The sequence below is a fragment of the Erpetoichthys calabaricus genome, chromosome 8 (assembly GCF_900747795.2).
Source record: "Erpetoichthys calabaricus chromosome 8, fErpCal1.3, whole genome shotgun sequence".
NCBI classification, from domain to species: Eukaryota; Metazoa; Chordata; class Cladistia; order Polypteriformes; family Polypteridae; genus Erpetoichthys; species Erpetoichthys calabaricus.
This window is the reverse complement of record NC_041401.2, coordinates 152,066,217-152,084,876: the sequence shown is the minus strand read 5'-3', so window position 1 is coordinate 152,084,876 and position 18,660 is coordinate 152,066,217. Positions and strand designations below refer to the sequence as shown.

Genomic DNA, 18,660 nt, shown 5'->3' with positions numbered 1-18,660 from the left:
ACAGGATTCTTAATAAACAATGAAGTAAAAGGGTCAAAAGCCGATTAGCACAGATAACTCGATCCAAAATGAAAGAGTAAATTGTAATCCGGGACAGAAGAGAGTTTGCAACCAAAGAGCTTTTACATTGACCTTTATACCTTGTTCCTACCTAGAAACTGGCTGGCAACAGAAAAAAAAAAGTCATAAAACGGTGTTGCCAAAAACAAAAAAATGGTGCCACAGGAGAATGATGCTAATATAATTAAAACCAACTATATTCAAAAAAATAAATGTAATGACTAGATTCCTTGAATTCTAAAACTGGTAAAACGATATGTTTAGAGGCCAAAGAAAGACTGTAAAAAAATGTAAATACTGTGTAGCATTGAGGAGCAGTGTCTAATGCAGCTGTCTGTACTGCCCCAGAGGGAAAGAATACAATACAACTTATTTTTGTATATTGTTTATTACTGAACGCAGGCACAGAGCGCTACAAACAATTCTCAGCTAAATATTTTTATGTAAATGACTAAGAGAAACTCTTAGTCAAAAAGCAACCCGAGGTCTAAACCAAAAGTTAATCGTATTTTTTCAAACAAAAATGGATAATCAAAAGCTAGAGCATGAGATCAAAAACTAGGAAGGCAAAAACAAAAGGCTTACAACAATTTTGAAAGTGAGGTTTATCTGCAAACTCAGATACAAAATGGCCACCAAGACAACCTTTTAACCCCTCACCAAATTGTCCCCTTGATGTACATTGAGTACACATCCCTGACACCAAGGATTTGTGTCATCAAGACGCAATTCACAAAATGGCTGCATCCACAAAAAACACAAAATGGTGTCACAGCAAAATGCTAATAAATTATAAATTCATTAAAATTTGTTAAACAACAAATTACTTTGGTTTCAAAACACCAGAAAAGACCCATCGATGGTCAGAATCAATTCAGGACAAAGCACAAAGAAATAATGAATTCCTAGCCAAGTCAGTGTGTATATGGGGTTGGCATGTTATCTTTGTGTTAGAATGGGTTTTGATCAGGTATGCCAGGCTCCTCAGCATCTTAAAGACATGTAGGTTACTCCAATCAAAATGATATCTACAAGTCTTTGTGGGTGTTTATGAATGTACTTTCTATTGGATCAGTGTCTCATCAAAGACTGGTCACTTTCAATGCTTGGCTACCACATCACGCAACCCAGTAATGAAATAAGCGAGCTCAAAAAATGGGTGGATTAAGTTTATTTAAACCCATCTGATGTGTTTTTTTGAATTATGAAAAATATTTTCATTTAATACACATAAAAGAAAACAATTTGTTGAAAAATAGTAAGCTTTGTCTGTTGAGCCATACAAGTATCGAATTTCTGAATTCTTGTTTGTATCATTTCTTTCTGGGTGCACTGCATTACCATAGAAGGGCTGATAGTTTGTTTGATGAAGGCATTTGAGAAATTCAGAGATCTGAAACAGTAGTACAAAAAATATCATTGTAAAAGAGATTTTAAGTACGAACCTGCTATAATGCCTAACATATAACAATGTCAACATTCCCACACTAAAAAGGGATAGAAGTTGTTCCAGCTAGTTTGGAGTTTCTTTTTCTTGGCAATCTAGGTTGTTCATTAGTTTTGGGGCTGAAGAATGTGAAAGTACAGTTTTGGTTTATGTAGGTCAGAAAGCTGTGTTAGGCATGGCAAAAAAATGTTTATTGTACAGTAATTTAAAGAGGCTGGAGTGGCAGACTATATATAAAAGCTTTAAAAATGCATTCTGTCGTAACACTGGACAACAAAGTTTTTCTAAAGTGTTTGATGACTATAGATAGATAGGTTCAGGCTGACACAAATATCTTTTCAGATTCGGGGAAGCATGAAATAAACGTTTATTGAATTTAGCAAGTTTAATCACTTAATGACGCCAACATATTCCATTATTTAAATTGCGCCAAAATTGCTTAACAGCCGATTTTCATTTGTACTCAGCATTAAACACCTCTCGCTTCAGTGTCCAACAAACGCTGGCCAACACTAATGGATTCCACTTGCCCCGATAGCTCTTTTTCATCATTGTACTCTCACTCTATTGCAGATTTTATATGTAAGAATATTTAAATATATATCGCAGATTTTTTGCTGGTTCATGGATTTCTGCGGACAATGGGTCTTTTAATTTCTGGTACATGCTTCCTCAGTTGGTTTGCCCAGTTGATTTCATACAAAGGATGCTATTGGCAGATGGCTGAGAAGCTACCCAACCAGAGCGTGTATTATGTATTAAATAAAACTCCTCAAATATATTGTGAGCACGCGGGCTGTTCGCACTCCTAGAGGATACGGCCGCTCCTCAAAAAACGCTGAAAGATTACCTTCACATTGCTCCCTTCCTTGCTGGGCTTACATGTGGCTGCTTTGTCAAGGGATATGCTTCCCGCCCGGTGCTTCGCATACTTAAAAGATCAAACAGCACGTATTGATTTTTGATTGTTTGCTTTTCTCTCTCTCTCTCGCTCTGACATTCTCTGCTCCTGACGGAGGGGGTGTGAGCAGTGGGGCTGTTAGCACACCTAGACGATACGGACGCTCGTCTAAAAATGCTGAAAGATTATCTTCACATTGCTCCCTTCCGTGCAGCTGCTTTGTCAAGCGACATGCTTCCCGCACGGTGCTTCGCATACTTAAAAGCTCGAACGGCACGTATTGATTTTTGATTATTTGTTTTTCTCTGTCTCTCTCTCACTCTCTCTGACATTCTCTGCTCCTGACGGAGGGGGTGTGAGCAGGGGGGCTGTTCGCACACTGGCCTAGAGGATATGGACGCTCCTCTAAAAAATGCTGAAAGACTACCTTTATATTGCTCCCTTCCTTGCAGCAGCTTTGTCCGGCGGTGCTTCGCATACTTAAAAGCCAAACAGCCCTATTCATTTTTGATTGTTTGCTTTTCTCTTTCTCTCTATCTCTCTGACATTATCTGCTCCTGACACGCACTCCTTTGAAGAGGAAGATATGTTTGCATTCTTTTAATTGTGAGACGGAACTGTCATCTCTGTCTTGTCATAGAGCACAGTTTAAACTTTTGAAAAAGAGACAAATGTTTGTTTGCAGTGTTTGAATAAAGTTCCTGTCTCTCTACAACCTCCTGTGTTTCTGTACAAATCTGTGACCCAAGCATGACAATATAAAAATAACCATATAAACATATGGTTTCTACTTCGCGGATTTTCACCTTTCGCGGGGGGTTCTGGAACGCAACCCCCGCGATTGAGGAGGGATTATTGTATACGTGCAATCCTAGCACTGAGCAACGAGGAAGTCAAACAAATTAACACCAAAAGTGTTGATCGGTTATAAATAAAATTGGTTAAATGCGTCCAAAAATGTTGAACAGTCACATGGCAAATCGGTTAAATGCGTATCAATAGACTATGCTGAAACAGTTGGTGGTGATCATGTGGAAGATGAAAACAACAACTTACAATATCACGACGAATATCTACAACTGTTAACAACGTCCGGTCTTACAACGCATAAATTACTGTAGAAAGAAAGATGTATCCTAGAAAGGTAATGTAGTACACCTTCCGCAGATAACATTAGACAAAAAAGGTAGATCTTGATATGCCATTTGTATTAAAATGTTAACAGTTTCCCGTTAGAATAGCTTTTGCAAAGACAATTAACAAATCTCAGAGTCAAACATTCGAAAAAGTCGTTTTATTTAATAGAGAGAAAGAAATGAAATTCACTCAAGGGCAGTTATACGTTGCGTTGATGCATATGTAACAATTCTCATGAAAATAAAAATCTGTTTATTTTGTACATCTGCATCCCCATACGCGAGCAGCAGAACTGCAAAGAGGCCAGCGCTGGCTATGGGGTTGGCGAGCTAAGCGAGCAGGGGGCAAAGCTCCCTAGTAAAAAACAAAAAGTAGATGTTTGATTCAGTATCTCTGCCTTATTCTGCTCCACCAACATTAACTCACCATGATTATAAAACAGATCCACTTTTAAAATTAACACAGGAAACAAAGATGCTAAAATCTGTTATTATAAGACTTTTTGATTTTGTATTTAGAATGCATTATCGAAACTTGAAAATGATTCTTTTACTTTCAGATGACCTGCAATCCATATTCTACTTTCCCAGGTACATACCATCATGTCTATGTCTTCACTCTTTCCATATAACACTATTTGGAAAAGTTGGAAAATGAGGAAAAAGTGAAATATTTTAAAGCTTTACCCAAGTTTCAGAGGCACGGCTTCTCCATTTTGGTAGGCTGATGAGATCATTCATCGGTGACATCATACTAACACAGACAAATTAGTGTGTTTTCCAATATTATCATTTTACCAAGAATCAATATAAGAATTGTTAAAATATGTCTTTATAGCTCTAAATGTTATGGGAAACAGATGTTTGGATGTTATTTATAACCAGAGTCAAGTGTGCTCTGTACATATACTGTATCATTGTATAAATGCTGCTGGCCACAGTGTATTTAATAGAAATTTCTGAGACTGTCACAGTACAAAAATGATACCTTATAGAAACTATTTTAGCCCTTACAACCTGAACGTAAATGTGCATATTTCATCACCTAATGAATGCTCAGAGGAAAATCTAATAAAGCTAGCTTCAGATTTATTATGCACATATAGAAACAGATTTTAAACATAAAGTATAACATAGATACATGATTTTATTTTAATAAAGCAGCACTGAAAAGTGCATAATAACATCTACTTTAGCACAAATGCTAATTTCATCAAGCTACAAATATAAAAGTTGTAGTGTTCACTGTGTGTCATGGACTTGAAGTGGGGGAGTGAACACTTCAAGGACTGTGACAGACTTACAGTAGAAAATGAATAAACAGTGGCACCTAGTGCTGAAATTCTGAATTGTTTGCTTTCTGCAGCTTTTATCCCTGTAAGAATAATGATCATTAAAAATTATTTTTATTTTTCAATTAAAAATCAGAAATGTATGGCACTATATCTAACAATACACTGTACATTAAGAAGTGGAGGAATGGCTTTAACGCATAATGCAGAACAAAATGGAATAAACAGTCATTCTGCAAGACTTGGTACTTCTGTTATGCAGTTAAAAGGATTATCACAGGTGGATTTAATCAGTTCCTCCAACCGAGGCAAGGTACCTTCTGACATGGGTCAGACAGTAAATGATTTAGATATGCAAGAGTCAAAGATAATGTAATTAATTTTTATTTATTTTCAAATTTGCAAACTGACCATGCAAGATCATTTTTCTATTTCGTTTGAAGATGACCTACTTAGATTTTGTGAATAAAATGAATGCAATGCAAATAAAGTAACATAAAAAAATAAAAATAAACATTAACACATAAAAGCAAAATTGCACACAGACTTAGACTTAACAGTAATGGACTGCAAGTGGAAATGTGGCACCTCACAGATCCTTTGTATTATTGTTATTATTATCATCCAGGAGTCTGGGTTTGGATGATAGCCTAGACACTGTGACTGTGACTGTTGAACATTCTCCCTGTGTTTATTTTGGATTTTCACCCAATATTCCAAAGCACTCCCCTTAACCACCACAAATATCTGCATTGGGAACTAATGTCATCCTGTTGCCATTTTGTAGGCATGTTAGAAAAGTTGCCACCATTTTGTAGGTTTGCCCACTATGTTGAGGTAATTTTATTACTGTGGACCCTCCATGTTGCTAAGCACATAAGTTGCACGTTGCAAAATATCATCGGTGAAAGCTAAGTAGGATCTAAACTTTAAATCACTTTAACAAAAACTTTGTTTGACAACTTTTGTTTTACAATTTAAAGTCTTATTTGACAGGTTTTTTACATGTATTCTGGTGTATCTGGCAATTAGATTCTGTTTTTGGGGTTTATTCGTAATTTTACTTTTGACAGTTAACGTCACAGTGAGGCATTATAAAGGCACCTAAAAATGAGGCAGGGAAAAAAGAGTGCTTTCCAGATGAGTTATAGTATGAAATTTTATTGTTGTTTACCATGACTTCAGAGTGTGAAAACATGTTGTGTTGTTGGATGGATACTTAACTAAGAATTTCATTGTACTCTGTAAACTTGACAATATAATGACAACTTCTGCTGCAAACTCTCTTAATTGGAGTTGTGAGGCAGAAGTATTAGTCAATTTATTATAATGAATAAGTTAGTTATAGTGTCCTGCGGTGGGTTGGCACCCTGCCCGGGATTGGTTCCTGCCTTGTGCCCTGTGTTGGCTGGGATTGGCTCCAGCAGACCCCCGTGACCCTGTGTTCGGATTCAGCGGGTTGGAAAATGGATGGATGGATGGATGGATAATATAATATAATATAATATAATATAATATAATATAATATAATATAATATAATATTATATTATATTATATTATATTAAATTAATTGGCATGATGGCGCAGTGGTAGCGCTGCTGCCTCGCAGTTGGGGGACCTGCGTTCGCTTCCCGGGTCCTCCCTGCACGGAGTTTGCATGTTCTCCCCGTGTCTGTGTTGGTTTCTTCTGGGCACTCCGGTTTCCTCCCACAGTCCAAAGACATGCAGGTTAGGTGGATTGGCGATTCTAAATTGGCCCTAGTGTGTGCTTGGTGTGTAGGTGTGTTTGTGTGTGTCCTGTGGTGGGTTGGCACCCTGCCCGGGATTGGTTCCTGCCTTGTGCCCTGTGTTGGCTGGGATTGGCTCCAGCAGACCCCTGTGACCCTGTGTTCGGATTCAGCGGGTTGGAAAATGGATGGATGGATGGATGGATATTATATTATACCAGTAACGGCATACTGCATGATAATGTGCAGTGAATATACTTGACTTGAGCATTCCTAGTTTTCATACTCCTTCTCTGTATGTTTAGCATTTGTTTGCTCAGAGGTTGATGCGCTTGCTGCTTCCTGAGCAGCTCTTCTTTTCTCCATCCTAGCGGCATTAACACTCTCCCCACCTGTCCCCCCAATGTCTGTCACTGTAAATGTAAATGTGGGCCACTTCTTCTCTTCTTCCATTGGCATCTTTTCGCGTTAAAACTGATTAAGTCAGTGTTTGTGTTGCAATTACTTAGTATGTTTTCCTTAATTTTTCACTTAAGCTGGCACTTAAGTCTTCAATCTGCCTCAAGAATGATTTAAGATATGAAAAGGTAGGGGAAGTGACGGAGAAGGTGGTAAGGAATGAGAACGGCACCCATATGCTGTGCGCTGCTGAGAGTTGATTCTACAATAAAATAAAATAAAAATAAAAAGAGGAATAACCTTGGAGGTCAATCATCACCTCAAAAGCAGATAGTAGATGTTAACGTAGTATATGTGTACCAAATTTCAGGTCAATAGTTCAAACGGTTTGTGAGCTACAGGCAATTTAAAATCCTGCACAGACAAATGAACCGTCATGGTAGCTTATTATATAAGAAGATCATAACATTCTGAAATTCATTTCATGCCATTTGAGGCCATGGGAGGCAAGCAGCCATCCTAATAGCACTTGGAACAAGGCAGGAAACAGTCCTTGCACAATGTTCCAGTCTATCACAATATAATGCATGCACACATCCGCTATCACGGCCACAGAAGGACCAGTTTGAAATTGCTAATTTTCCTAACCCTTGCAGACATCTTCAAAACATGGAAACTCCACCATGACCAGTTGTGGCATTTGACAGACAATGGTTAAGGTACTGGACTTAAAACTCCACACTTTCTAGTTCATTCACTCTTGTAACTCATTCTGTCTTGGGATCCAAATGTAAAAATGCTTATAGTCGCCTAGGATAAAGATGTCAGCTAAAGGTAAAATAATAAACAAAGATGCTGGATCAGTGAGATAGTACTAACTACTATGTTAATCTCCTATATTTTATATTATATTATATTATATTATATTATATTATAATTTTTGTTTGCTTTTGAAAACATTATTAATATGCCAACATATATTAAGAAGACTTCAAGAATAAAGATGAAAATGAATTGTAAGCAGTCAAGCATTTCAAAAAGTTTATTAATGTCCCTGACTCATGGAACCTATCCAAAAAAAACTTAAAGGAATGAACTGAACATTTTGAAGCTTCTGTGTTATGAATCTCAGAAGATGGAATCTCAGTGAACTGGAAAATTAGCAATATACAACAATATTCATATTGCAAATGGAAGATAGACTCTTAGAACTATAAATCATTTGTGGCACAATAGTGTGTCATCAAAACATCAAAAGAGGACATTAGCACTCTTCCCACCTGTCCCCCCCAATGTCTGTCACTGTAAATGTGGGCCACACTAAGTCTGTCTAATAGGACATGTGCCATATAAGACTCAACTCCAGTGAAGTGGTGTTTATTCCAATAAATTGCAACATTATGTTAAAACTACAAAGTGAAGGAGCAGTTATGCAATAACAGCTAATCATGTTCTGACTGAGTGCTTGTGGGCAAGCCGCCCTTTAAAAAGAAAATCTGGAAAGAAACACAATTAAAACAATCTATTGATAAGACAGAGCAGAAAAGTGATACTGAAGAGGGTAATGAAAGTGAAGCTGCACTTGAAGGTCATGGTGATTGGGGAGGATGCCAATGAGAGCACTCTAAAGACACCACTATTGAACGTGTAGATTAAACTGCTAAGGGAGCCACTTTAGAAGAGACAAGCGTGTACCACAGTTCCATTAGCCATGAATAATTTTTGCTTTGTTTCATTAGACACCTACAAGTCAGCAAAAAGTATGTAGATAAGTTGACCAAACTTGTACCTTGGAATTGTTACTACTATAAGCTGGAATGGCTCTGAAATTATTTATTTATCTAACTACACTATACAGCATTATGATACTCCAAATGAATGTTTAAAGTTGACACCTTTAGTTGTCACAAGACAAAAAAAAATTTCTATTAGACCTCTAAAATGCCAGAGCATCTTTCATTTTGCACAAATTCTACCTAATGTTTCATGTTAGTTAAATTCCTTGGATCAAGCATGTCAATGCTCAACCCAGCCACAGGGGATGCACAAACCAGTGTGTTTCTTCATGCCGGTTCCAAGCCCCGGATAAATGGAGAGGGTTATGTCAGGACAGGCATCCGGTGTAAAATTTTGCCAGATCAATATGTGGACAACAATACAGATTTCCATATCGGATTGGTCGAAGCCCAGGTTAACAACGGCAGCCACCAGTATTGTTTGCCAACAGGGTGCTGCCAGAAATTGGGCTACTGTTGGCCAAAGCTGAAGAAGGAGAAGAAGAGGTGGAGCTGTGTCCATAGGCAGGAGGACAAGAGGAAGGTAAAGAGAGTGGAACTGAGGGTAGGAAATTTGAATGTTGGCAGTATGACTGGTAAGGGGAGAAAGTTAGCCAAAATGATGGAGAGAAGGAAGGTTGATATATTGTGCATGCAAGAGACTAAATGGAAGGGGAGTAAGGCCAGGTGGATCGGAGGTGGATTCAAATTGGTCTATCATGGTGTGGATAGGAGGAGAAATGGGGTTGGGATTATTCTGAAGGAAAAGTATGTCAAAAGTGTTTTGGAGGTGAAAAGAGTATCAGACAGATGATTATGAAGCTGGAAATTGGAGGTGTGATGATGAATGTTGTTATTGCATATGCCCCGCAAGTTTGAGGTGCGATGGATGAGAAAGAAGATTTCTGGAGTGAGTTGGATGAAGTGACGGACAGTATACCCAAGGGACAGAAACTGGTGATTGGAGTGGACAATGGGCATGTTGGTGAACGGAACACAGGGGATCAAGAGGTGATGGGTAGGTATGGTGTCAAGGACAGGAATGAAGAAGGTCATATGATAGTGGATTTTGCGAAAAGGATGGACATGGCTGTGATGAATACATATTTTAAGAGAGGGAGGAACATGTGACGTACAACAGTGGTTGAAGATGTACACAGGTAGATTACATCCTATGCAGAAGAGTTGATCTGAAGGAGATTGAAGACTGCAAATTGTGGCAGGGGAAAGTGTAGTTAAGCAGCTTAGGATGGTGGTCTGTAGGGTGACGTTGGAGATCAAGAAGAAGAGGAAGAGAGTGAGGGCAGAGTAAGGGATCAAATGGTGGAAGTTGAAAACGGAAGACTGCAAGGTTCAGTTTAGGGAGGAGGTAAGACAGGCACTGTATGACAGTGAAGTTACCAGACAGTTGGGCAACTACAGCAGAAGTAGTAAGAGTGACAGCTAGAATGGTGCTTGGCGTGACATCTGGACAGAGGAAGAAGGAAAAGGGAACCTGGAGTTGGAATGAGGAAGTACAGGAGAGTACACAGAGGAAGAGGAAGGTGAAGAAGAAGTGGGATAGTCAGAGAGATGCAGAAAGTAGACAAGGAGATAAGGCGCAAGGCGGAGAGAAAGGCGAAGGTTAAAGAAAAAGTGTTCGATGTGCTGTATGAGAGTTTGGACAATAAGGAAGGAGAAAATGACCTGTACAGAGGGAATGAGCTATGAAAAATGTGCAGCAGGTTAGGATGATAAAGGATAAAGATGGCAACGTACTCACAAGTGAAAAGGGTGTGTTGAGCAGATGGAAAGAGTACTTTGAGAGGCTGATGAATGAAGAGAACGAGAGAGAGAAGAGGTTGGATGATGTGGAGATATCCTCACAGGTGGCGCAGTGGTAGTGCTGCTGCTTTGCAGTAAGGAGACTGTGGAAGATTGTGGGTTCGCTTCCCGGTTCCTCCCTGTGTGGATGGCGCTTTGAGTACTGAGAAAAGCGCTATATAAATGTAATGAATTATTATAGTGAATCAGGAAGTGCAACGGATTAGCAAGGAGGAAGTAAGGACAGCTATGAAGAGGATGGAGAATGGAAAAGCCATTGGTCCAGATGACATACCTGTTGAAGCATGGAGGTGTTTAGGAGAGATGGCAGTAGAGTTTTTAACCAGAATGTTTAATGAAATCTTGGAAAGTGAGAGGATGCCTGAGGAGTGGAGAAGAAGTCTACTGGTACTGATTTTTAAGAATAAGGGAGATGTGCAGGACTGCAGTAACTACAGGCAGATAAAATTGATGAGACACAGCATGAAATTATGTGAAAGAGTAGTTTAAGATAAGTTAAGAAGGGAGGTGATGATTAGTGAGCACAGTATGGTTTCATGCCAAGAAAGACAATCACAGATGCAATGTTTGCTTTGAGGGTGTTGATGGAGAAGTATAGAGAAGCCCAGAAGGAGTTGCATTGCGTCTTTGTGGACCTGGAGAAAGCATATGACAGGGTGCCTTGGGAGGAGTTGTGGTATTGTATGAGGAAGTCGGGAATGGCAGAGAAGTTTTTAAGAGTTGTACAGGATATGTACGAGGGAAGTGTGACAGTGGTGAAGACTGCAGTAAGAGTGACGGATGCATTCAATGTGGAGGAGGGATTACATCAGGGATCGGCTCTGAGCCCTTTCTTATTTGCAATGTTGATGGACAGACGAGATTAGACAGGAGTCCCTGTGGAGTACAGTGGAACCTCGGTTCACGACCATAATTCGTTCCAAAACTCTGGTCGTAACCCGATTTGGTCGTGAACCAAAGTAATTTCCCCCATAGGATTGTATGTAAATACAATTAATCCGTTCCAGACCATACGAACTGTTTGTAAATATATATATTTTTTTAAGTTTTTAAGCACAAATATAGTTAATTAAACCATAGACTGCACAGCGTAATAGTAAACTAAATGTAAAAACATTGAATAACACTAAGAAAACCTTGAACAACAGAGAAAACTAACACTGCAATAGTTTGTGCTATAGTGCTACCAACCGCTGGCTAAAAACACTTTTTTTTAATGAGTTTTAAGCACAGGGAAAAAAGTGAACATTTGAAAAAATCTATTAATAAACCACCAAAAAAAGTAACATTGCAACAATGCACGCTACGAACCGATCGCTGTAAACAGAAGTGAAAACAAAAACAAGCCCAGTGCATTCTTTAACTGCCTTCCTACCTTATGCGTCCAGCTCTCTCTCTTGCGCTGCCTGTGTGTGTGTCTCTCTCACGCGCTGCCTGTGTGTGTGTCTCTCTCACGCGCTGCCTGTGTGTGTGTGTGTCTCTCTCTTTCACACTGCCTGTGTGTGTATCTCTCTCTCACGCTGCCTGTGTGTGTCTCACTCTCGCACTGCCTGTGTGTGTGTGTCTCTCTCTCTCGTGCTGCCTGTGTGTGTGTGTGTGTGTGTGTGTCTCTCTCTCACGCTGCCTGTGTGTGTGTGTGTCGCGCTCTCTCTCACGCTGCCTGTGTGTGTGTGTGTCGCTCTCTCTCTCACGCTGCCTGTGTGTGTGTCTCTCTCTCACGCTGCCTGTGTGTGTGTCTTTCTCTCTCACGCTGCCTGTGTGTGTCTCTCTCTCGTACTGCCTGTGTGTGTGTCTCTCTCTCTCTCTCGCACTGCCTGTGTGTGTGTGTGTCGCTCTCTCTCACGCTGCCTGTGTGTGTGTGTGTCGCTCTCTCTCACGCTGCCTGTGTGTCTCTCTCTCACGCTGCCTGTGTGTGTCTTTCTCTCTCGCGCTGCCTGTGTGTGTCTCTCTCTCTCGCGCTGCCTGTGTGTGTGTGTGTCGCTCTCTCTCTCACGCTGCCTGTGTGTGTCTCTCTCTCTCGCGCTGCCTGTGTGTGTGTCTCTCTCTCTCTCGCTGCCTGTGTGTATGTGTCTCTCTCTCTTGCACTGCCTGTGTGTGTGTGTGTGTGTCTCTCTTTCACACTGCCTGTGTGTGTGTGTCTCTCTCTCTCGCGCTGCCTCTGTGTGTGTGTGTGTGTCTCTCTCTCGCACTGCCTGTGTGTGTGTGTGTGTGTGTTTTTCTCGCGCCTGTGTGTGTGTGTGTCTCTCTCTCGTGTGTGTGTCGCTCTCTCTCTCTTGCTCGCTGCACAGGAAATGCACAGGGAGAGACTGAACACGTACAAACCGAAAGGGAAACTGGCTTGTTCATATACCAAGTGTGTTGTCGTGAACAGATGCAAAAGTTTGGCGAACTTTTTGGTCGTAAACCGATTTGTACATGTTCCGAGACGTTCGTGAACCGAGGTTCCACTGTATGATGTTTGCTGATGGCATTGTGATCTGTAGTGAGAGTAGGGAGCAGGTTGAGGAGACCCTGGAGAGGAGGAGATATGCTCTGGAGAGGAGCGGAATGAAGATCAGTAGGAATAAGACAGAATACATGTGTGTAAATGAGAGGGAGGTCAGTGGAATGGTGAGGATTCAGGGAGTAGAGTTGGCGATGGTGGATGAGTTTAAATACATACAGAGTAATGGGGATTGTGGAAGAGAGGTGAAAAAGAGAGTGCAGGCAGGGTGGAATAGGTGGAGAAGAGTGTCAGGAGTAATTTGTGACAGACGGATAGGCCTATCAGCAAGAGTGAAAGGGAAGGACTACAGGACAGTAGTGAGACCAGCTGTTATATGGGTTGGAGACAGTGGCACTGACCAGAAAGCAGAGAAACAGCTGGAGGTGGCAAAGTTAAAGATACTAAAATTTGCATTGGATGTGACGAGGATGGATAGGATTAGAAATGAGTTAGAGGGTCAGCTCAGGTTGGAAAGTTGGGAGACAAAGTCAGAAAAGCGAGATTGCGTTGGTGTGGACATGAGAAGCAGAGAGATGCTGGGTATATTGGGAAGAGGATGTTAAAGATAGAGCTGCCAGGCAAGAGGAAAAGAGGAATGCTTAATAGAAGGTTTATAGATGTGGTGAGAGAGGACAGGCAGGTGATGGGTGTGACAGAGCAAGATGCAGAAGACAGAACAATATGGAAGAAGATGATCCACTGTTGCAATTCCTAATGGGAACAGCCGAAAGAAGAAGAAGGAGCACATCAATGCTCAATGATCTATTGGTCAGGACTGTAGGAAAATAGTTCTTAGATGCCATTAACAAAATATAAACAGTTGCACAGATGTCTTTTTTTCATATTTTATTTCACAATAAGGTTACACTTAGCAGTGTACTTTAATACTTGCCAGTTCTACAGAGAGAAAAAATCTACATATTGCTTTGTTGCATAATATGACGCTATTTAATTCTAGTCAATGTGTAGAATAAATTGGGCCATCTTTACACTATGAAATTAACATGAAATGTTATCAGTCTTCAGAGAGACCTGCACTAGGTGCAAATGGACATTGCCATGAAACAGAAAGGATATTAACAAATATCCATAATAACATGTTTTTAAATTTACTTTTATATGCATGCACTGGTGCATGATATTAACAGATTACATATTATACATAAGAACAGAGACTCTTTATTATCTGCTGGCAATGAGAATATTTTAGTAAAATCTAGAAATAAATAAGAGAATCAAAGATAATTGAGCAGGAAAAGAAAGAGGAAATTGGAGCTTAAGGAAAAATCACAGAAGCTTATCCCCACCATTCCAAAAAAAATTGTGTTATTTGGAAAAAGTATCATGTTATTTCATAATGATTACTGCATTATTTCTGAACTCAAAATTTTACTTGATTGCATGCTAACTGCAGAATTAATCTGCATGACTGAAACATGAACGTGCAGAGTGCACAATACTTTCAGAAATAATGCAATTAAATTACAGCATAACACTTTTTTGAGTGGCAGGAATAATCTTTCATAGTAAACACCTAGTGCTGAGAAAATCAAAAAGATAATCCAGTAGGAAGACAGAAAAAGTGTTCAATTGAAACTTTCAGCATATTCAGTGTAGGGGAAAGTTCAAGAATACCCCCTGGTCAGTTTATTAAAAATATTTATTTATTTAACACATGATTGGTTATACTTGCTGAAGATTTGGCAATAAAAAAAAAAACTGAGGATGATGCTTTTAAATGAGTAACTTCACTGGCACTGGAACCAATCAATCCATAAACACATGGGGAGAACATGTAGACTCCATGCAGAACCTAACACTGTAAGGCAGGAATGGCAGCTATTCACTACCAGTGTGCCTATGCTAAAACTACTGGATTAAACTAACTAAACTTCAACCTGATTAAAACTATACATAAGCCGATAATGTCAATTGACTGTATGCTAGGAATGTACCCAATCTTACTCTCATTAGACCACAAAGCACACACATGTATTTTCATGTTGGTGGCAGCAGCCAGCAGGCAATACCTTTGGAAAATAATGAAATAAGCTTCTGCATAGTGAAATTTTTCAGTTACTATTCTCTAATTGTCTACAGTTTACATCAATATGGTCATCAATATTCAATGATTTCAATAACGGCACTTTGTGACAGCTTTCCGATGTGAATCCAGGCCCCTGGCCTTGAAACGTTACTGGTGGAAAAGATGAGTAGTGAATTAAAGTGCAGCTGGTTTCCTTTAAAAATGTTTTGTATTTGTTTTCTTAAAATGACAGAGAAATGCTGTTTTGCAATATGTGTGCAATCTCCAGACGTGGATCGATACTCAATTACATTTTAAACTTTAAAAACTGACATATTTGACAAATTCTAATGCTTTTTTTTTAAACATTGGAATCCAGTTACTCTTTAGCTCCATTATAAGACCCAAGAGCAGGCTATTTTTTTAAATTAATAAAATATGTTTCACTTTAGGGAGCAATTTTCATGTGGCAATTACTATATACCACAATTGTGAGGAAATAACTTTGACTTGAAAAAATACCAAACTTATCCTTTAAGAGCAGACTTACTCATGAATATATTGACACTGTCCAGTGAACTAATGTTACATTCTCAAACCAGTATTAAAATCAAACCATATGGCAAAATGAAAAAAATGAAGTCCTACTAAAACAGTGTAAACATAGGTAGTTAAGCCAAGACTGGAGCTAAGACAACACTACCAATTCTTACAAGAACACTCTGACTACTTGTATGATGTTCTTTACTTCACACTCATATAACAGCTCTTACCAATAACACCTGCTTCATGGTTTCTCTCCAAGTTTTGTCTACAGCTGTAAAACGTCGTCCCTCCTCTGGCATCTGTGCCATAATGTCCGGGGAGCTGAAGATGGGCTCTAGATACAACCAAGTGGCTTGTACCTTAAGCCACTCATCCATTATCTCTTGAAGCAGAAGCAACTTGCCTTCCCATTCACTGCACAAAGATAAAAAAAAATTGGTTAGGTAGACAAAGAGTATCTGATTTTCAAGTGGTAAATAATGAAAGGAGAATACTCAAATAATGTTTCCTACCGAATTTCATTTTCGAAAGGCTTTATGAAAGGGGACCCACGCATTGTCTGTGTTTTTACAATGTGGTCATCTAGTAACATCTGAATGTCATCCACAGCAGACAGAATATATGTTCCAGTCTCTCTGTATGGTATAAGATTAAATTCAATCTCATCCCACTCTGACACCATTTTCTCCATGGCCTTTTCTAGAGAATACTCCTTACTAGCAGCTTCACTGATGCCCTCAAAGCGGCTCAAATAAGGTTCAAGATTCATAGTTAGGAATTTTGAGACTGTAGTCTCTTCAGTGGGTTGTAGTCTAAAGCTAACAATCTCTGACATTGCATCCCAGTGACGGTCACGCAGCCCAGGGTTGCAAAGAACCTGGATGAGAGGCAGGTGCTCCTTGAACTCCTCAACTTTTGCTTTAACTGTAGTGGCTATGTGTAGGGCATTGGGTGAATCCTGAAAGCCTTTCTCCAGTTTGTATAATCCTCGCCAATAGTTCCCAACATCCTGCTCCACTTTGTCTGGATTAACCTGAGCAAATGGCCCTTCAAGCCAGTCTTTGTATTTGGCGTTGAAGTCAGAAGCTGTTTCATACAAGCGCAAATATGGGGTTAACTTTTCCTGAATCTTCTTTCGTAGTGGGTATTGTGACACTGGCCATCCAAAAGACTCCTCTTCAGCATTAATTTGATCAATCTGTAGGAAACAGAAATCAAAATATTGGTGGAGACTTAAACACACAACAGCCAGTAAAAGATTCTAACATTTGTAATATAGAAAAACCTTCAGGGGTGGGGGTTGATTTGTTTTCAATCCTAATTTTTGTAAAAATTGATCTATTTGTATGGAATGATTACAATAAAATCAATAAAATAAAAAAAATAAAAAAAAAGAACAACCTAGATAACCGTATATGCTCGCGTTTAAGTTCTCCCACCGATAAGTCGGGGCTTGCTTTTACAGTATAATTTCCGGTATTTTATAATGTCGGTTGTATAAGTCGAATGCGGAAAACTCACTTTATTGGTCCAAGAGATTATCCCACCGATAAGTCGGGGCTTGATTTTACAGTATAATTTCCGGTATTTTATAATGTCGGTTGTATAAGTCGAATGCGGAAAACTAACTTTATTGGTCCAAGAGATTACGATATGCTAACGCCCACCTGAGAGAGTAACCACGGAGCACACTGCCTTTTTTTCTATGTATTGTGCCTATGTGACCACACAGTAATACCCAAACTATTCCGAAGCAAAGTTTGCACAGATTTGTGTTTTTTGTATCTCACACCCTCAGACACCTTTTTATCGTAAGAGCATCTCTTATCTACAATGGAGCGTTCGATCAGAAGAAAATATGAAGCTGGCTTTAAATTAAAAGTCGTTGAAGTGGCGAAAGAAATTGGTAACTGTGCTGCTGCAACAAAATTGGATGTGTCTGAGAAACTGGTGTGAGATTGCAAAAAAAGCAAAACAAATTAAGTGTCGTATTTCTGAATGGGCGTATAAGTTGAGGTCTGATTTTATGATCGATTTTTCAGGTTTCAAGACCCGACTTATACATGAATATATACAGTATATGGATTCTAAATTTAATAAGCAAATTCTGATTTTGGATGTGTGGTTGAAACATCTGTAGGAATTGTATTATTCTATTGAGAACCATGGACCAAAATCTCTAAGGAATATTTCCAGCATGTTGTGAATCCATGACTCAAAAAGTTTGGGCAGTTCTGGAATCTATAAACGGATCCCTGCCAGTTATTATTAGGTGCAACTAGTAAAGTGGTCAGTTAATGGTGTAATAAAACTTGATAAAGGTGTTGTAAGTTTTGTCAAAGATGACTGAGTGAACAAGTACTTACCTTTTCCATAGCAAGATCAAGTTTGGAATTCAATACCTGGGCTTTTCTCAGATATTTATTGATTTCTGACATGTCCCCAAATGTAACAAACTCTTCAACTTGCTTGCTGTAACTGTCCAGCTCTTCTACAAATCTTTCACAACGCAGCTGAAATAAAGTATTACAGGTTCAATTTTTAATCATGGTCTGTACCATTTCTGTTAATTAGCTTCAAGTATAAAGGTAATGACAAACACGTGTGTAAGTGAGTGGTCTAATTTATTCAATAACATGTAAAATGAGAGCAGACTTTAAGCATGAATATTTGAATAGTAATCAGTCTTTTTGTTTTGCAAAGAACTAAAACATATGCTTTGTAAAATATTGCTTGAGTGATTAATTAATTGATAATTACATTGAAGGTAAAACAAAAAAACACATTATTTTTAAGTCAATATTATCCTTCCCAGGCTCTGATGAAAGCCATTTCAATGTCAGCTGTTGGAAGTCCTAACCTTTAAAACGTGTTTCTGAACTTCACCAGAGATTCCAGCTTTTGGTAGAACTTGCAAGATGATAACCAGTAACAAAACATAGTCATGTGCAACGTTATTTGAAAAAGATTTAAAATGCTAGACAGGTAACTCATTAAAAAGCAAAGTGTAGCTCTAAACAGGTTACAGTTCTTTCTTTAAT

General features: G+C 39.0%; 1 protein-coding gene across 3 annotated transcripts in view; it reads right to left on the bottom strand.

Annotated features, from left to right (window-relative positions):
• dnah7 (dynein, axonemal, heavy chain 7) overlaps nucleotides 1-18,660 on the bottom strand; it is a 496,694-nt gene that overhangs the window by 412,464 nt on the left and 65,570 nt on the right. For all 3 annotated transcript variants that reach the window (XM_051930473.1, XM_051930475.1, XM_051930474.1), the window contains exons 16-18: nucleotides 17,986-18,132; nucleotides 16,132-16,817; nucleotides 15,847-16,033 (exon numbers count right to left, since the gene is read on the bottom strand). In XM_051930473.1, coding sequence (XP_051786433.1) covers nucleotides 15,847-16,033; nucleotides 16,132-16,817; nucleotides 17,986-18,132 — 1,020 coding nt within the window. The remainder of the gene's footprint in view (nucleotides 1-15,846; nucleotides 16,034-16,131; nucleotides 16,818-17,985; nucleotides 18,133-18,660) is intronic.